The following is a 15,839-nucleotide window of genomic DNA, read 5'->3' on the forward strand; positions in this document are numbered from 1 at the left end:
TTTGTTGTTGTTGTTGTTGTTGTTGTACATTTATTCTGAAGCAATATTCTCATCAGTGTTCAATCAGCTTTGACATATTTAAATCTGAATATTTGTGATATTTTTACCTCTTATCTTATTAAATATAGGCTATGCTTCAGCTTTCATTTTATTTATTTTTTAAATTTGATCTAGAAATTAAATTAGAATAAGACACTATAGGGCTGTTACCAATCAAATTAAATAATTTACACTGAAAAAAATTACAACTGCATTATTTAATGTCATGAGATTTTTAAAATAAGTTTGAATATACAAATAAGAAATAAACTAAACCACCAGTAGGTGGCAGCAGGTGACTGTCTTAATGAGTGAGTCATTGAGTCATTCATTTAAACGATTAATTCAAACGGATGATTAATTCAAGAATGAGGCAGTTGTTTACGAATAGGTCATTGAATCTTTGATTCAACCGATTCATTCAAAACACTGAATCATTCAGCAACACACCATTGCTGTGAGAAGCGTTATGGTTCTGTTGTGATCTTTGTTTGGAACTATTTTTGATACTGAAATCGAACAAAAACAGTGAATATTGCATCTAAAATGTAAGTGACTTCATGTTAATTTATTGTTTACGGAACTGTGATATGAAATCACTGTCATTTTCAGTCGTGATGGTATTCAGGAAAAACAGCACTCTTGGTTCTGTGATGTAGGCTATCATATGTTATAAATATAAAACCTCCACAATTTGTAATGTTAACCGTGTATGTTAACTGAGTTTCTTTGTATGAACGGCGCTCATTTGTTGTGATTTCTCCTCGAGAGGCTGCGCGAGTGTCAACAGCGCAACCTTGTTACCGTCAGTTCATTATACATTATATATTATTATCCACTATCGATCGCCACTTACACTAATGAATGCATTTTGGTGATTCCCTAGTTATTTTTTTTAACGTTTTAATCAGCTTGTCCGGACAGGCAAGTAAAATTTTCCTTCACTTGCCCCTTCAAAAAAATCCACTTGTCCCGGACAAGCGTTAATGTCGAGCCCTGCTAAATGTAACTGATTTTTCATATTAACAGAAAATTATACCGGGATTACCTGGCTTCTCTTGAGACTCCCCAGCTTTGGAGAATAGGTAATGATATGCTAAAGCCCGCCCGCACATTGACGTGATTGGCTACAAGGTAGTTTGTGACGCTTTTGAGACCGACTTTGGTTCACTGGTTTTAAGGAGAAAATACTCAATGGTGTTGACATGAATTTACACAAGGTTTGTCTTAAAGGATACTAAAACACCACATAGACACTTTAAAAACATGATTTTCATGATTTTTCCTTGATATATATATCCTGACTTGTTCATGAACTGTATGAATGGATTGGCTTACATGAGGATGGTATGCGTGACAAGACTCGGGTCGTCTGCGAATCTTCTGAGATTTCATCCTGTTGCACTTTACTGTGGAATTATGTTCAAAGAAGTTAAGAAGACTTGAGTTTCAAACAAAGTTTAACAACAAAACATTTCAAAGATAAGACAATCATCGTGAAAGGATATATTTGACTTCTTTGGGCATGAGTGTGATGGGAGCGTACTGTCGGGAGCAGTCACAGTCAGCCTGGATCACCAGCACGACCAGGTTACTGTTAGGAACCTGCTGTAGGACAAACATCCTGAAACATGACAGAGAAACAGAGAGGAATTGACAAATTGTTACTGGTACAAACCCACCAACATGAGGACAATCTGACAAATGGACTTACTTCTGACAGCGGCCACATTTGATGATGCTGTTGGTCTCTCTGATGGACGAGTCATACAGGAAGCTGGGATACTCTGTGTTACAAGGCTGCATTAGTTCCACCTTCTTCTGTTTGTGTGCTGGAGAAGACAAGATGCGTTATAAACGACAGATAAGTATTCATAAAGTCTGTGTGTAGACCAGAGGTTTTTAAATATAATATTGGATTATTATATTAAATTACCTTTGTCAGCCCTAAAATATTTTGTTAATTTTTTTTTTCATTTCATCTGCAATTTTTTTTAAAAATTATTTTATTTTAATTAAAATTATTTCATTAAAGTAATATATATATATATATATATATATATATATATATATATATATATATATATATATATATATATATATATATATATATATATATATATATATATATATATATATATATATATATATATATATATATATATATATATATAATTTCTTTAAAAAGTGGAAAAATATAGTAAGATTAGTAAATTTGGTGAATTTAGTTCATATTATATTAACATATTTCACAAAAAAATTTAATTACCCTTGTCAGCCCTAAAATATTTTGTAACATTTTCTTTTCATTTCATCTGCAATTTTATATAAATTGTATTTTATTTTAATTTAAATGATTTTATTAAAGTAATATATATATATATATATATACTGTATATAAATGTGTGTGTGTGTGTGTGTGTGTGTGTGTGTGTGTGTGTGTGTGTGTGTGTGTGTGTGTGTGTGTGTGTGTGTGTGTGTGTGTGTTGTAAATGTTATGTATGTTTTTAAATGTTATTTATAATATAAATATTATTTTATAATATTAAAAAATTATATTTCGATCATATTTGGTGGATCTTGGCATTAAAAAGTTTGAAAACCTCTGGTCTAGGTCAGTATATGGTTTAATAAACTAATTAAAAATGAGCATTTTGTGCTGGATGAAACTATTTGAAATGCTTGGATCAAGATCTCCTAAACTTTCAGACTAGACTAACATTTTGTCTAAAAAACCTAGATCTATACTAAAAGCACTACAGATGACTAAGGCGTTTCATTACCTACAAATTGCAATCTCAGGATCGAAGTTGGCATTCTAAAACAGAGCCAAACTCTAGAAAGGCTCGAACTAGGTGAAGGACATATGCTCATGTACACACTCAGCACACTTACTTGCATGAAACCCAGATTTAGCTGCACAGCGTCAATGACAAACAATTACAGCAAAGTGATGAACAACAATGGAAATGGAGAATGAAGAGATGAGAGAGACAGACGACACGAAATGATATGAAAATATTATGGAGATGAAGATGTTTATACTGTATGTTTGATGACATGTTAGTTAGAAGACCTTAATAGATTCTTTTGGGATCAGTCTCGATTTGTTAAGTTGCGCACACATCCAGTTACAGCAGTTTTACTGTTCCATCCTTTTTAACTTTTTAACTTACCATCCACTACATAGTCGTTATGCCAAAGTCCACAGATGTTGAACTCCAACAGAAACCTGTAAGTTTAGATATGAGGATACTGGCAAATCAAATTACTTGCAAATTACACATTTATTTCAAATGAATTAAAGCAGCTCATGTCCCTTAGCGGCACAACCTCAAACAGCACTTACATCACAAAATGTGAGAAGAACCACTTCATTATCGCCAGCAAACCATAGAAAGGCTGTGAGGAGAACAGAGTGTGTCAGCACAATAAAGACTGCAATTTAAAGATGTTTCTCTCTATTAGATGCTGAGGTGTACATACGCTGAGCAGTGGTCGAGCTCCACTAGTGTGATGATGGACGGTCTTACACATGGCCTGGTAGTCATACAGAGTCACCCTATAAAACAGTATAGAAGAGCATTTACACAAACTTGGTAGTAGTCACCAAAAAAAGTACAAATTTTATATGACATTTTATTATAATAAATCAGCAATCATTTTGCGTGGGATGTAAAATGAAGCGTATTGTCATGATTTGAATACATTTTCCCCATCATCTCTCAGAAATGTTCACTTCAGTCTACATATGGCATTATTTTATTTATATATAAAATGTTTTAGTTAAAATATACAGTATATTGTTAAATATTGCTCTTTATCGCAATGTATTGCAATTGTTATACTGGTGCATTTAAGTAAAAAAAAGGTTAATTTAGTGATAAACATTCAAAATGATTTTGAAATATAATTAATATTTTTGCGAAAACTGTGATACTTTTTCAGGATTTTCAGTTTAGTTTAGGGCATGGGTGTCATTAGGCCCTAAACTTCTGTCCAGCCCCCCTAAAAATTGTGTGATCCACTCTGTAATCTGTACATATGAAATCGGCGGGAGTCTTTTAGTCTGCATTAATCGGGGCGTTCTTCAATCCGCAGTGGCGCCGAGCAGAGTGCACGTCAGTAGACAAGTTGTGTGCGTTCATCTGTCTCATTGGTCTGTCACCGCTCGTCAATGTCAAAATATTTGAGAAAACCAATCAAATCAGAGTAGGCGGGCTTTATGTTCCCAGAAGCTGCTGAGCGCGAATGTTAGCAGCGAGACTCGATGCTTCAGTTAAGCCAAGTGCGAGATATGCAAGTAGCTAAACTGAACATTTCATATTTGACAGCTGTTTTAGGTCAGAAATGTTAAAGGGGTGGTTGCATGCGATTTCACTTTTTTAACTTTAGTTAGTGTGTAATATTGCTGCTTGAGCATAAACTGCCATAACTGTCTTTTAAAGTTATGGCAGTTTATTTCCTACAAAAACGGCCGGTTTGGACTACAACAAGCTTCTTCCCGGGTTGGTGACATCATAAACCCTTGCTATTAACATAAACACTGCCCCCGCGAACACGCAACAAAGTGGGCGAGGCCACGTCGCAGTCATTACGAAAGAGAGAGAGCTGTTGCAGAACTACAAACTACATTTGGCCATCTAACCAATCTAAGACCATTGCGTTTTTCGGAGGGATGGGCTTCACAGAAGCAGGAAGCAAACGAGCCGTTCAAAGGACAGTCGAGACAGCGGTGTGGAAAAAAGGTAAAATATAAGAAAAATACGGCGTTTAAAAAAAAAAAAAGAAGTATTAAGACATGTTATACTGCACCCCATAAACACAACCAAGCCTAGAAAAAAAACCACGGAACCACCCCTTTAAACAAATGACAAAAATAATCAGTCAAACTAATAAACTTTTGTCTAATTTCACCATTTTGAATTAAAAATATGCCTATGTAATGTGATTGATAATGTAATAATAAGTAGCCTAACTGTCATTGAGAGGGGACAAGAAACATTAACGAAGCCATTTTCATCCGATTAGTCATAAGATTAATAATGAATGTGTACATATTGTAAATTAATATAATTCCATTTGTAGCCTTCAGTAAATTAAAAAAGCTCATATTTTTTCAGCCTGTATTAGGCATAGATATGTAATGAATGTGTGCATATTGTGAATTAATTTAATAAACTAACTGAGAATTGGACCCTTACCTATTTTTTTTCATACCCTCATTAGGGGCTGAGCCCCCCTAAAATGAAAATCCTAGAATTGCCACTGGTTTAGGGTCCAATTCTCACTGTTAACTAGTTGCTGATTAGCATATATATTACTAGGATATTGGCTGTTTATTAGTACTTAAAAAGCACATATTAAAGCCTTATTCTGCATGACCACATTCCATATCCCTTAATCCTACCCAATAACTACCTTACTAACTATTAATAAGCAGTAATTGAGGCAAAAGTCATTGCTAATAGTTAGTTAATAATGCGAATTGGACCCTAATCTAAAGTGTGAACCACCTGGCTGTCACTTTTGATGCATCCTTGCTGAATACAAATATTAATTTCTCTCAAAACAAAATGGTATGTGAAGCGTCCAGTTACCTTTTATACAAGCCAGATTTTAGTAACTGGGCCATGACAGATCCATCTACTTCCCCGAAGAATTTACCAACCTGTGTGAAAAGAAATATCACGTATTAGTAACATACACAGAGACTACAACATAGAGTGAGGGACTACTTATGATCCCTTCTGGGGGTTTAATACATTATGACACAGTATGAATCAAACCATTTCTGAATCCCATGATGAATAGACACACACACACCTACACGCTCACAGACTGATGTGCAGTGATCCAGATGTACAAACAGATGCCTGAACTGTCCTGCCTGCCCCACGGCAATCTGGGATTAGACTCCATAAGCATTAATCTCCTGGCTACTGCTCACATAGCTGCAGTGCACGTGTTGTTACAAACAGCTGCGGTTATGGTATTGTCATCATATAGACATGAATATGCAACAAAATACACAGCATTTAATGGTATGAAACTGTGTTAAAGCTGCTGTCCGTAACTTTTTTTGTGTTCAAGATTTACAAAAATAATATAATGAGAATGTACAACATGAATACATTTTCCAAACTGTTTTTATCTTACCCTGAATCATTATGGTAAGTTTATAATAAGTGTTTATATTGGGACTATTTCAGCCCGGACTGGTAGGAACCGCAGCGGAGGAGCACAGTCCCTGCGTGAATCGCCATAGACATAAACAGAGAGAAGTAGCTCCGGCTGCAATGTTCTTCCGCGCAAAAAAGTTACGGACTGCAGCTTTAATCTAATAACTAATTAAATTCTATGTCAGTGCGCACTGTTTCTGAATTCCCTGAAGCACCTCGATTGTAGGCTCGAGTTTTCTTCGGGAACGTACATGTCACAATGTTCCTCATTTAAATAATTCCCGCCCAAAAAAAGGGTGGGGCCTGGCTGGTTGAGTTGCGTAATGTGCATTAGTCGTGTGTTAAAACTTGCAGTTATGGTTAGGGGCATGACATTTCCAAAACACGTACAACACGGTTGACCAATCACAACACACTGGTCCAGCCGGCCAATCAGCACACTGCGCTTTTTCGGAAGGAGGGGCTTCATAGAGATGGGAACTAAACAGAGCGTTACAGACAGACTGGGACAAGAGGTGCTGCAATAATGTAAAATATGTGAAAAATTATGGGCCTCATTTATGAAACGAACGTACTACAGAAAACTGGTCGTACAGATGTTTCTACACAAAACTTGGCATTTATCAATATGGACGTGAGCGGTGACTACGATCAAATCTCACGTCAGGTCTCAGCTCGTGTACGCAAGTTTTTGAGCCAGTGTGAACTTGCATGCATCATAGTAAATCTAGTGGAGAATTGTAATGAGAGCATTTTTGACCATTTTGACCTTTTTCTGACCGAGTCCGACAACCGAAGCTCATTAATCGACAATTAAGAGTTAATCGACTAGATTAGATTGTCAAATTAAAAGGGGTTTAGCTTTACAAAAAGCAGCTTAAACCACATAATATGAGGATTCTCACACACCTTCTGTGAATGGAGAAAAACACAATAAAATTAGCTATATAAAAGGAATAAAATAAATAGGACTACACAAAATATATTTCATTTAAATAATTAACAGAATAACAAAAGAAAAAAATAGCGAAAGTAGTATAAACTACACTCATTTTTCTGTCACTTTAACCGAACCCAACCAAACACATTTTTGCGGATGTGAAGGATGCTGTTTTACGTGGATATTAGACCATAAGTGAAATGCAACACCTTGTTTACATAATGAATAATAGTTTAGCAACCAAATGTTACATGGAAAATATAGAAACATGTTTGGATTCTTGCCGAATGGAAAGTTAAGCCCAATACCATTTCAGTTTCACTTTAAATAAATTCATTTTGGCTTTCTGTTTGTGTGTTGTTTATGATGAATGCCACTATAGCCTAATTTGTGTTTTATTTTATAGTTTAATATATAATTTTATAGGTGCTTATTTTTCATTCTTGTTCTGTTCTGAATACCGTTAAATTTAAGGGATTTGTTGTGGAGTGAGAGGAAAATAGCCTATGCTATAGTGTTTATAATATATGTAAATGTTTTGTTTTATTTACCGGTATTTAATATGCATATAAATTAATGTAATTATTTGCAATTACGAGGTTAACAGGTGCTTTAGGAGTAAGATCAATTTCTCTTTAATGAGATTACTTCCTCTTCTTGGCCGGGTTACATTTCTCCATGTTGTAAACTCTAGGGGCGAGGCTTCTAAACCGTGAATTTTTAGGGGTGTGATATTTAAATGATGATTGTTTTTAGCCGTCACATTTATCAATGTATGATTTGTACGATGGGATTGGCGGCATACGAATGTTTCATGAATCACACGTGAATGGTGTTGTAAGATGATTTCTGCGCACATATCTACGTTAGATTAATAAATTAGGCCCAATGTGTTTTTTTGAACATTTAAGCATGAACACCTATTCTAGTAGACCCTAAAAACTAAATCAAGACTTTGTAAAAATGGTCAAAATATCTTCCCCACCCTCTTACAGTCATATCTCTTCTCTGATGTTTACTGGCAGGAGGGCGGGACAACCTGTCACCCACACGAGATTGACCAATAGCAAACCACAACCATCCAACAATCCAATCAATTCCTGATGTACAAAATTAAGTCCTGTCCTACATTTTTTACTCAGATATACTTCACAAAAGGAAGAAAAGACTATCGCAACTTCGGTTTCAAGCAGTGTAAAAATAAAGGATATTTTTGTCACACAAAACACAAACTTTTTTTTTTTTAATTACAATAATATGCAATTATCATATTCAATTGCATAAAGGATGTCTCTCCATTCCAACACTCATATATTCTGTCTGCACTGTACTGTCCTATAAATAAAAGGCTGAAAAATATATGAAATATATGGCAACCTTTTCCAACTAATCCAATTTTACTCGGCAGTCTAAGTCCATTCTCACTCTCTCAATCAATGTCTCATTTATACCCCATCTGTTGCTCCAAGGACAAGCTTGTGGTACATTATCGAGTCCTCACGGAAGAGCATCCGCCTACCCTGTCACCTGCCCTTCACATCTAACCCCCTGGGCAAGAAAATGTGCAGCTAGAACCGTCACCAAACACAGATCATCATCGTCCATCTTACGCTTCTACTCTCTGGAAAAGGCTATGATGGAAATGTTCCACAGTTTTAAGCAATGGGTGGGTCTATACAGGAATTAACTTTAAAAAATAGATCTATGTTAAAGGGTTAGTTCACCCAAAAATGAAAATTCTGTCATTAATTACTTACCCTCATGTCGTTCGACACCCGTAAGACCTCCGTTCATCTTTGGAACAGAAATGAAGATATTTTAGTTGAAATCTGATGGCTCCGAAAGGCCTCCATTGGCACAATGCACGGTTCACTCTCAAGACCCTTAAAAGGTACTAAAGACGTCGTTACAAAGTCCATCTCACTACAGTGGTTCTAAAATAACTTTATGAATCGGCGAGAATAGTTTTTGTGCGCAAAAAAACCCCTAAATAACGACTTATATAGTGATGACGATTTCAAAACAAGGCATCATGAAGCTTCTAAGTGTTATGAATCAGTGAGCCGAATGATGATTCGGATCGCGTGTCAAACCGCCAAACTGCTGAAATTTGGCGATTCAAACTGCTGAATCGACTCAATGATTCATAACGCTTCGAAGCTTCATGATGCCTTGTTTTGAAATCGTCATCACTATGTAAGTTGTTATTTAGGGTTTTTTGCGCACAAAAACTATTGTCGCCGATTCATAAAGTTATTTTAGAACCACTGTAGTGAGATGGCCTTTGTAACGACGTCTTTAGTAAGTTACCTTTTAAGGGTCTTGAGAGTGTAAAGTGCCATTGTGCCAATGGAGGCCTTTCAGAGCCATCAGATTTCAACTAAAATATCTTCATTTCTGTTCCGAAGATGAACGGAGGTCTTACGGGTGTCGAACGACACGAGGGTAAGTAATTAATGTCAGAATTTTCATTTTTGGGTGAACTAACCCTTTAAGAGATATTCACTGGAAATATTCACAAATATTCCCTGTCTCCTTTAAGCATTATATAAATACATTTTGTCGTAATTAGTGTGATTTTTCCCCCATTTTATTTTACTTAAAGACTGGTTTTATATACTCACATCTCCTCTGTCCTTTGAGATCAGTATGAAGCCATTATTGTCAACAAGGTAACAGTTGACATCCTGTGAAAAACAGAGTTGGATTAGAATTGACAAATCTCCCTTGCTGAACCAAAACTCACTCCAGTGACTCGGTTCGTGTAAATTAATTGATTCAAAACAACAATTCACAGATTACAAAAAGACCCTGTCCCAAATGGCACCCTAAACACAGTCTTCCTACAAGTCCACACTTTCGTGAGGTAATGCCACTTTGACTGTTGGGTAGAAGTCTGCTGTGGAGCTCACTTCAGTCCAGGACAATAGTGCGCATTGAGGCGTATATCGGCCACAAATGACAAAAGGAGACACCCTACGGACTTGTGGACTTAGTGGACATGTGCATGCGGCAACCATTGTAAGTCCAAAAGACTGTAAGTGCATACGAAGTGTGCCATTTGGGTTGGGGCCAAAGATAACACAAAGAAAAGTCAATAAGCTTCACTCACGACGCTCTCACAACTGAGAGGACATATGCCGTCGACATCACTGCACTGCAAAGAGTAAGAAGACAACCACAATGGCTTTAGTAAATGGACAAGAACATTTCATTGGATACATTATATTGAATGAACACTACAGCAATGAAATTATTAAATTACATATGTAGAGATTACATTATGGTAGTTTCCATAAATAGGGTATAAATTAGGGCCTAAAATTTTTTTTATCTATAAATGAAGGTTCGAAACCTTCAGCAAATGTTGTGCGTCTTCAGGGGGTTAACATTTTTGCAACTATGTTACAAAAATTTGGTGTCTCAATTTGTGTTTGTTTTTCTAGCAATAATAATGCAATCAAATCATATATCATAGACACAATTTATCAACTAAAAAAAGAATTAGTGACAGGGTTGCAAATTTAGCCTAAGAGAAGTTGACACTCGGTATATGCTAGGTGTTTTTGGGACCAAATGCTGGTTTGTGGTTATTGACAAATTTATATTTCCCATTTTCCATATATATTACGTTAAAATTATTTTGATTTTAATTGTTGGCTACTGGCAAAAATGTTTCCACCTCTGATGTGGGACAAACCAAAACGTCTCGGTTACGTATGGTAACCCTCGTTCCCTGAAGGAGGGAACGGAGACGTACGTCGGACGTACCGACGAATTGGGATCACTTCTGGGAGCCCCTATCAGCTTCGAGCTATCTAGAACCGGCCAATGAACAATTGGCGTGCGAGATTTGCATCTCGCGCTCCGCCCCGCGCCGCGGGTATAAACAGGAAGCGAGAGCGAATGCACGCTGTTTTTCACTGAGGAGCCACACGTAGTGGCTCGACCTGCAGTGATGGTACAGCAACTGTGGCGACGGGACGTACGTCTCCGTTCCCTCCTTCAGGGAACGAGGGTTACCATACGTAACCGAGACGTTCCCATTCAGTCGGTCACGTTCGACGTACGTCGGACGTACCGACGAATTGGGATCCCCTATGGAAAACGCCATAGTTACTACCACTTCCAGCGCCCAGCGAGAGCCCCACAGACCCCGATCTGATGCGGGCGGGTAGGTTCACGCAGGGAGAGCCAAAGCTGCTGTTCCGCAAGACCCATTCAGCTGACTGTATTGGATAACGCTGGGAAAGCGTGCCTGTGAAGGCAGCTGCGGAAGCCACATCATGCCCAGAGGGAGTTAACATGTGGAGAGTACACGTATGGGCTGGCCGTGGGCAGCACAACATACGGAAGTCTCAGGGGTGGCTCCGGCCAATTAGGAGGGAGACAACACGTACCTGAGACGGCAGAGGAGCTCTGCTGAGGGAAAGACACGGGCTCGCCGTAGGGAGCCGTACCGTGGAAGAATACACATATGGGACCGCCGTGGGGGTCACTACATACGGAACCCAGCCTAACACAAGTTCCACCAATGCATACGAGTGTTAGACCTGGCGTCGAACGCTCCGCCACGTCCGACTGCCGCGGGTTGCGGAGGACTCAACAGGGTTCGCCATTCCGGGGAACTCGACTGGAGCAAATAAGCGCACGCATCCGTCTACCATAGGGGAGGGAATGGCGCAGCAAGCCGACACTAGAACGGGCACTTCGGTGTTACTGACTATGGGAAGTGAGCACACAGGAAGAAACCGGCTCTACACGGAGGCTATAGAATCTAGCGAACGTGTTAGGTGTCGCCCAGCCCGCAGCTCTACAAATATCTGTCAGCGAGGCGCCACGAGCCAGCGCCCAGGAAGAGGCAACACCCCTAGTGGAGTGGGCTCTTAACCCGAGCGGGCAGGGCACGTCTTGGGACTGATAAGCCAAGACGATGGCATCCACTATCCAGTGGGCCATCCTCTGCTTGGAGACAGCCTTTCCCTTCTGCTGTCCTCCGAAACAGACGAAGAGCTGCTCTGAGGTCCTGAAGCTTTGCGTTCTGTCCACGTAAGTCCGGAGAGCACGGACGGGACAGAGAAAAGCTAGGGCTGGGTCTGCCTCCTCCGAAGGCAGCGCTTGCAGGCTCACCACTTGGTCCCGGAAGGGAGTAGTGGGAACCTTGGGCACGTATCCAGGCCGGGGTCTCATGATCACATGAGAGTTACCGGGCCCGAATTCCAGGCACGATTCGTCGACCGAAAATGCCTGCAGGTCCCCTACCCTCTTGATGGAGGCCAACGCAATCAGGAGTATAGTCTTTAACGACAGGATTTTTAACTCAGCTGACTGCAGAGGCTCAAAGGGTTCTCTCTGTAGCGCAGTTAGCACCAGAGCTAAGTCCCAAGAGGGTATAGAGGGAGGACGAGGAGGATTTAATCTCCTCGCTCCCCTAAGGAACCTGACGATCAGATCGTGCTTACCTAGAGATTTTCCATCTACGAGCTCATGATTAGCGGCGATAGTGGCGACATAGACCTTGAGGGTGGAGGGAGACAGCCTTCGCTCCAACCCATCCTGTAGAAAGGTAAGCACAGAAGCGATCGAACATCTTCGGGGGTCTTCTCGGCGAGAAGAGCACCAGTCGACGAACAGGTTCCACTTCAACGCATAGAGGCGCCTCGTAGAGGGGGCTCTAGCGGAAGTGATGGTGTCAACTACCGCCTGCGGTAGGTCACCTAGAACCTCCGCGTCCCGTCCAGGGACCAAACATGGAGTTTCCAGAGGTCCGGACGCGGGTGCCATAGGGTGCCCCGTCTCTGAGTCAGGAGGTCCTGTCTCAGAGGAATGGGCCAGGGAGGTGCTGTCGCGAGGAGCACTAGTTCCGGGAACCAAGTCTGGTTGGGCCAATACGGAGCGACCAACAGGACCTGCTCCCCGTCCTCCCTGACTTTGCACAGTGTCTGCGCAAGAAGGCTCACTGGGGGAAACGCATACTTGCGTTCTTCCCGGGGCCAGCTGTGGGCCAGGGCATCCGACCCGAGGGTCCCCTCGGTCAAGGAATAAAACCACTGACAGTGGGTCGTCTCTGGGGAGGCAAACAGGTCTACCTGTGCGGCCCCGAAACGACTCCAGATTAGCTGGACCGCCTGGGGATGGAGTCGCCATTCTCCCGGAAGTACCTGCTGACGTGACAGCTCGTCGGCCGCACGATTGAGCAGGCCCGGAATGTGAACGGCACGAAGCGACCTCAGATGCTTCTGACTCCATAAGAGGAGATGGCGGGCGAGTTGCGACATGCGACGGGAGTGTAGACCACCCTGTTTGTTGATGTACGCTACGGCCGCAGTGTTGTCCGTCCGGACCAGAACGTGCTTGCCTCTGAGCGGAACTTTGAAGCGGCTGAGTGCAAGACGAACTGCTAACAACTCGAGGCAATTGATATGCCATTGCAGTTGAGGCCCCGTCCACAGACCCGAAACTGCAAGCCCGTTGTACGTGGCACCCCAACCCGTGGACCACGGGCCGAAGGTTTGGCGGCACCTCGGAGTCACTTGGACGCGGAGGGAACCGCTGTGCCACGCCCATCTCGGGACTCGATCGTGTAGCCAGCGTTGAAGCGGTCTCATATGAAGCAATCCGAGCGGCGTTACTGCGGCTGCGGATGCCATATGCCCCAGGAGCCTCTGAAAATGTTTCAGTGGAACCGCTGTCCTGCCTCTGAACGAATTCAGGCAGTTCAACACCGACTGGACGCGCTCCTCGGTGAGGCGCGCAGTCATGGCGACCGAGTCTATCTCCATACCGAGAAAAGAGATCCTCTGCGTGGGGCAGAGTTTGCTCTTCTCCCAGTTGACCCGAAGTCCCAACTGGCTGAGGTGACTGAGCACCTTGTCCCTGTGTTCGCACAACTGCTCTCGCGACTGGGCAAGAATCAGCCAGTCGTCGAGGTAGTTGAGGATGCGAACGCCATGCTCTCTCATGGGAGCAATGGCCGCCTCCGCAACCTTCGTAAAGACGCGGGGCGACAGGGACAGGCCGAAGGGTAAGACGCGGTACTGATATGCCCGTCCCTCGAACGCGAAGCGCAGAAAGGGCCGGTGTCGAGGGAGAATCGAGACATGAAAGTACGCGTCCTTCAGGTCGATCGCTGCAAACCAATCTCGGGGACGGATGCACCTGAAGATGCGCTTCTGCGTTAACATCGTGAACGGCAGCCTGTGAAGGGACCGGTTCAGGAATCGCAGGTCCAAGATCGGTCGTAACCCGCCGCCTTTCTTGGGTACAATGAAGTACGGGCTGTAGAACCCGGACCTCATATCGGCTTGAGGGACCGGCTCTATCGCGTCCTTCGCCAGTAGGACAGCGATCTCCGCCCTGAGCACGGGGGCGTTCGCCTCCACTACAGTCGTGAAGTGAACGCCCCTGAACTTGGGGGGACGCCGGGCGAACTGAATCGCATAGCCGAGCCTGATGGTACGGATGAGCCACCGAGACGGGCTGGGAAGCGCTAGCCAGGCTCCCAGACTCCGAGCAAGGGGGACCATCGGCACCACAGACGTACCCGCAGCGGGGCAGCGAGGCGGAACGCAGGGATCCGGCTCGGACGGCATGGGAGCGGCCCGCAGCGGGATCTGAGTGTGCTGTGCAACACTTACCTGCATCCGCGGAGGGGACGTGCGAGTGTGGGGAGGCCGCTTGTGTGCGTCCCGACAGCCGGCGTCCCCTGCTGGCGAAGGGAGAGGTACTTGAGGGTGGCGAGGCATGGGAGCGTCGACCACCGCCAAGCGCGCTCTCTTGGCACCCAGAGATATTGGAAACTGCTCTTTTATTGATGTTTTGGGTGCCGCTGACACTGGGGCCAGCGGCGGAACAGAAAAACAAAAGATTTTCCCCCGGCCCTCCTCCGGGGGAAGGAGTGGTGCTGCAGCCATCTCCCTCAGAGCAGTCTCCTCCATCTCTGGGCGGCCCGTCTCAGGGTCGCTTGCGACGACGCTTGCCACCTGGCTTGGCAGCGGCCTGAGCGGGCTGGACATCCTTCCCATGGCCGGCCCCACGCCGTCGGCTGGTGGAAGGCTGCTGCGGTGCCTTGGCGGGGGCGGGGGCGGAGGCGGCGGCGGGTGGACGTCCTCGGCGACGAGTAGTCGGAGGCGCTGCCGCCGGCGGCGGGGTGGAGGCAGCAGCGGGCCGCCGGGGCAGGATGTGTTTGATCGCCTCCGTCTGCTTCTGGGCGGCCGAGAACTGTTGGGCGAAGCTCTCGACCGCGTCGCCGAATAACCCAGCTGACGAGATGGGGGAGTCCAGGAACCAATATTTATCGGTCTCCCTCATGTCAGCCAGGTTAAGCCAGAGATGACGCTCCTGGACCACAAGCGTGGACATCGCCTGACCGATGGAACGGGCGGTGACTTTCGTCGCCCGGAGGGCGAGGTCCGTCGCCGTCCGGAGCTCCCGGAGGAGCTCTGGGTCAGGCCTACCCTCGTGCATGTCAAGGAGCGCTTGGGCCTGGTGGACCTGAAGCAGCGCCATGCCATGCAAGGCGGACGCAGCCTGCCCGCAGGCCTTGTAAGCCTTCCCAGTCAGACTGGAAGAGAACTTACAGGCCCGGGACGGGAGACGTGGGTCACCGCGCCAGTTAGAGGCGGTCGCCGGACACAGTTGCATCGCGACGGCGCGCTCCACTGGCGGGATCCCCACGT

At 43.5% G+C, this 15,839-nt stretch overlaps 1 protein-coding gene across 5 annotated transcripts in view; it reads right to left on the bottom strand.

Moving 5' to 3' along the window:
* Positions 1–15,839, bottom strand: part of cacna2d4b (calcium channel, voltage-dependent, alpha 2/delta subunit 4b) — a 46,207-nt gene that overhangs the window by 1,737 nt on the left and 28,631 nt on the right. For 2 of the 5 annotated variants that reach the window (XM_079810283.1, XM_079810287.1), the window contains 10 exons: positions 10,274–10,318; positions 9,786–9,848; positions 5,640–5,710; positions 3,526–3,601; positions 3,389–3,441; positions 3,216–3,271; positions 2,935–2,955; positions 1,754–1,871; positions 1,548–1,663; positions 1,378–1,460 (listed from right to left, as the gene is read on the bottom strand). In XM_079810283.1, coding sequence (XP_079666409.1) covers positions 1,378–1,460; positions 1,548–1,663; positions 1,754–1,871; positions 2,935–2,955; positions 3,216–3,271; positions 3,389–3,441; positions 3,526–3,601; positions 5,640–5,710; positions 9,786–9,848; positions 10,274–10,318 — 702 coding nt within the window. The remainder of the gene's footprint in view (positions 1–1,377; positions 1,461–1,547; positions 1,664–1,753; positions 1,872–2,934; positions 2,956–3,215; positions 3,272–3,388; positions 3,442–3,525; positions 3,602–5,639; positions 5,711–9,785; positions 9,849–10,273; positions 10,319–15,839) is intronic. The other 3 variants (XM_079810285.1, XM_079810284.1, XM_079810286.1) reach the window with 3 other exon arrangements.

This window comes from Gobio gobio (genome assembly GCF_949357685.1).
Source record: "Gobio gobio genome assembly, chromosome: 25".
In the NCBI taxonomy this organism is placed as follows: Eukaryota; Metazoa; Chordata; class Actinopteri; order Cypriniformes; family Gobionidae; genus Gobio; species Gobio gobio.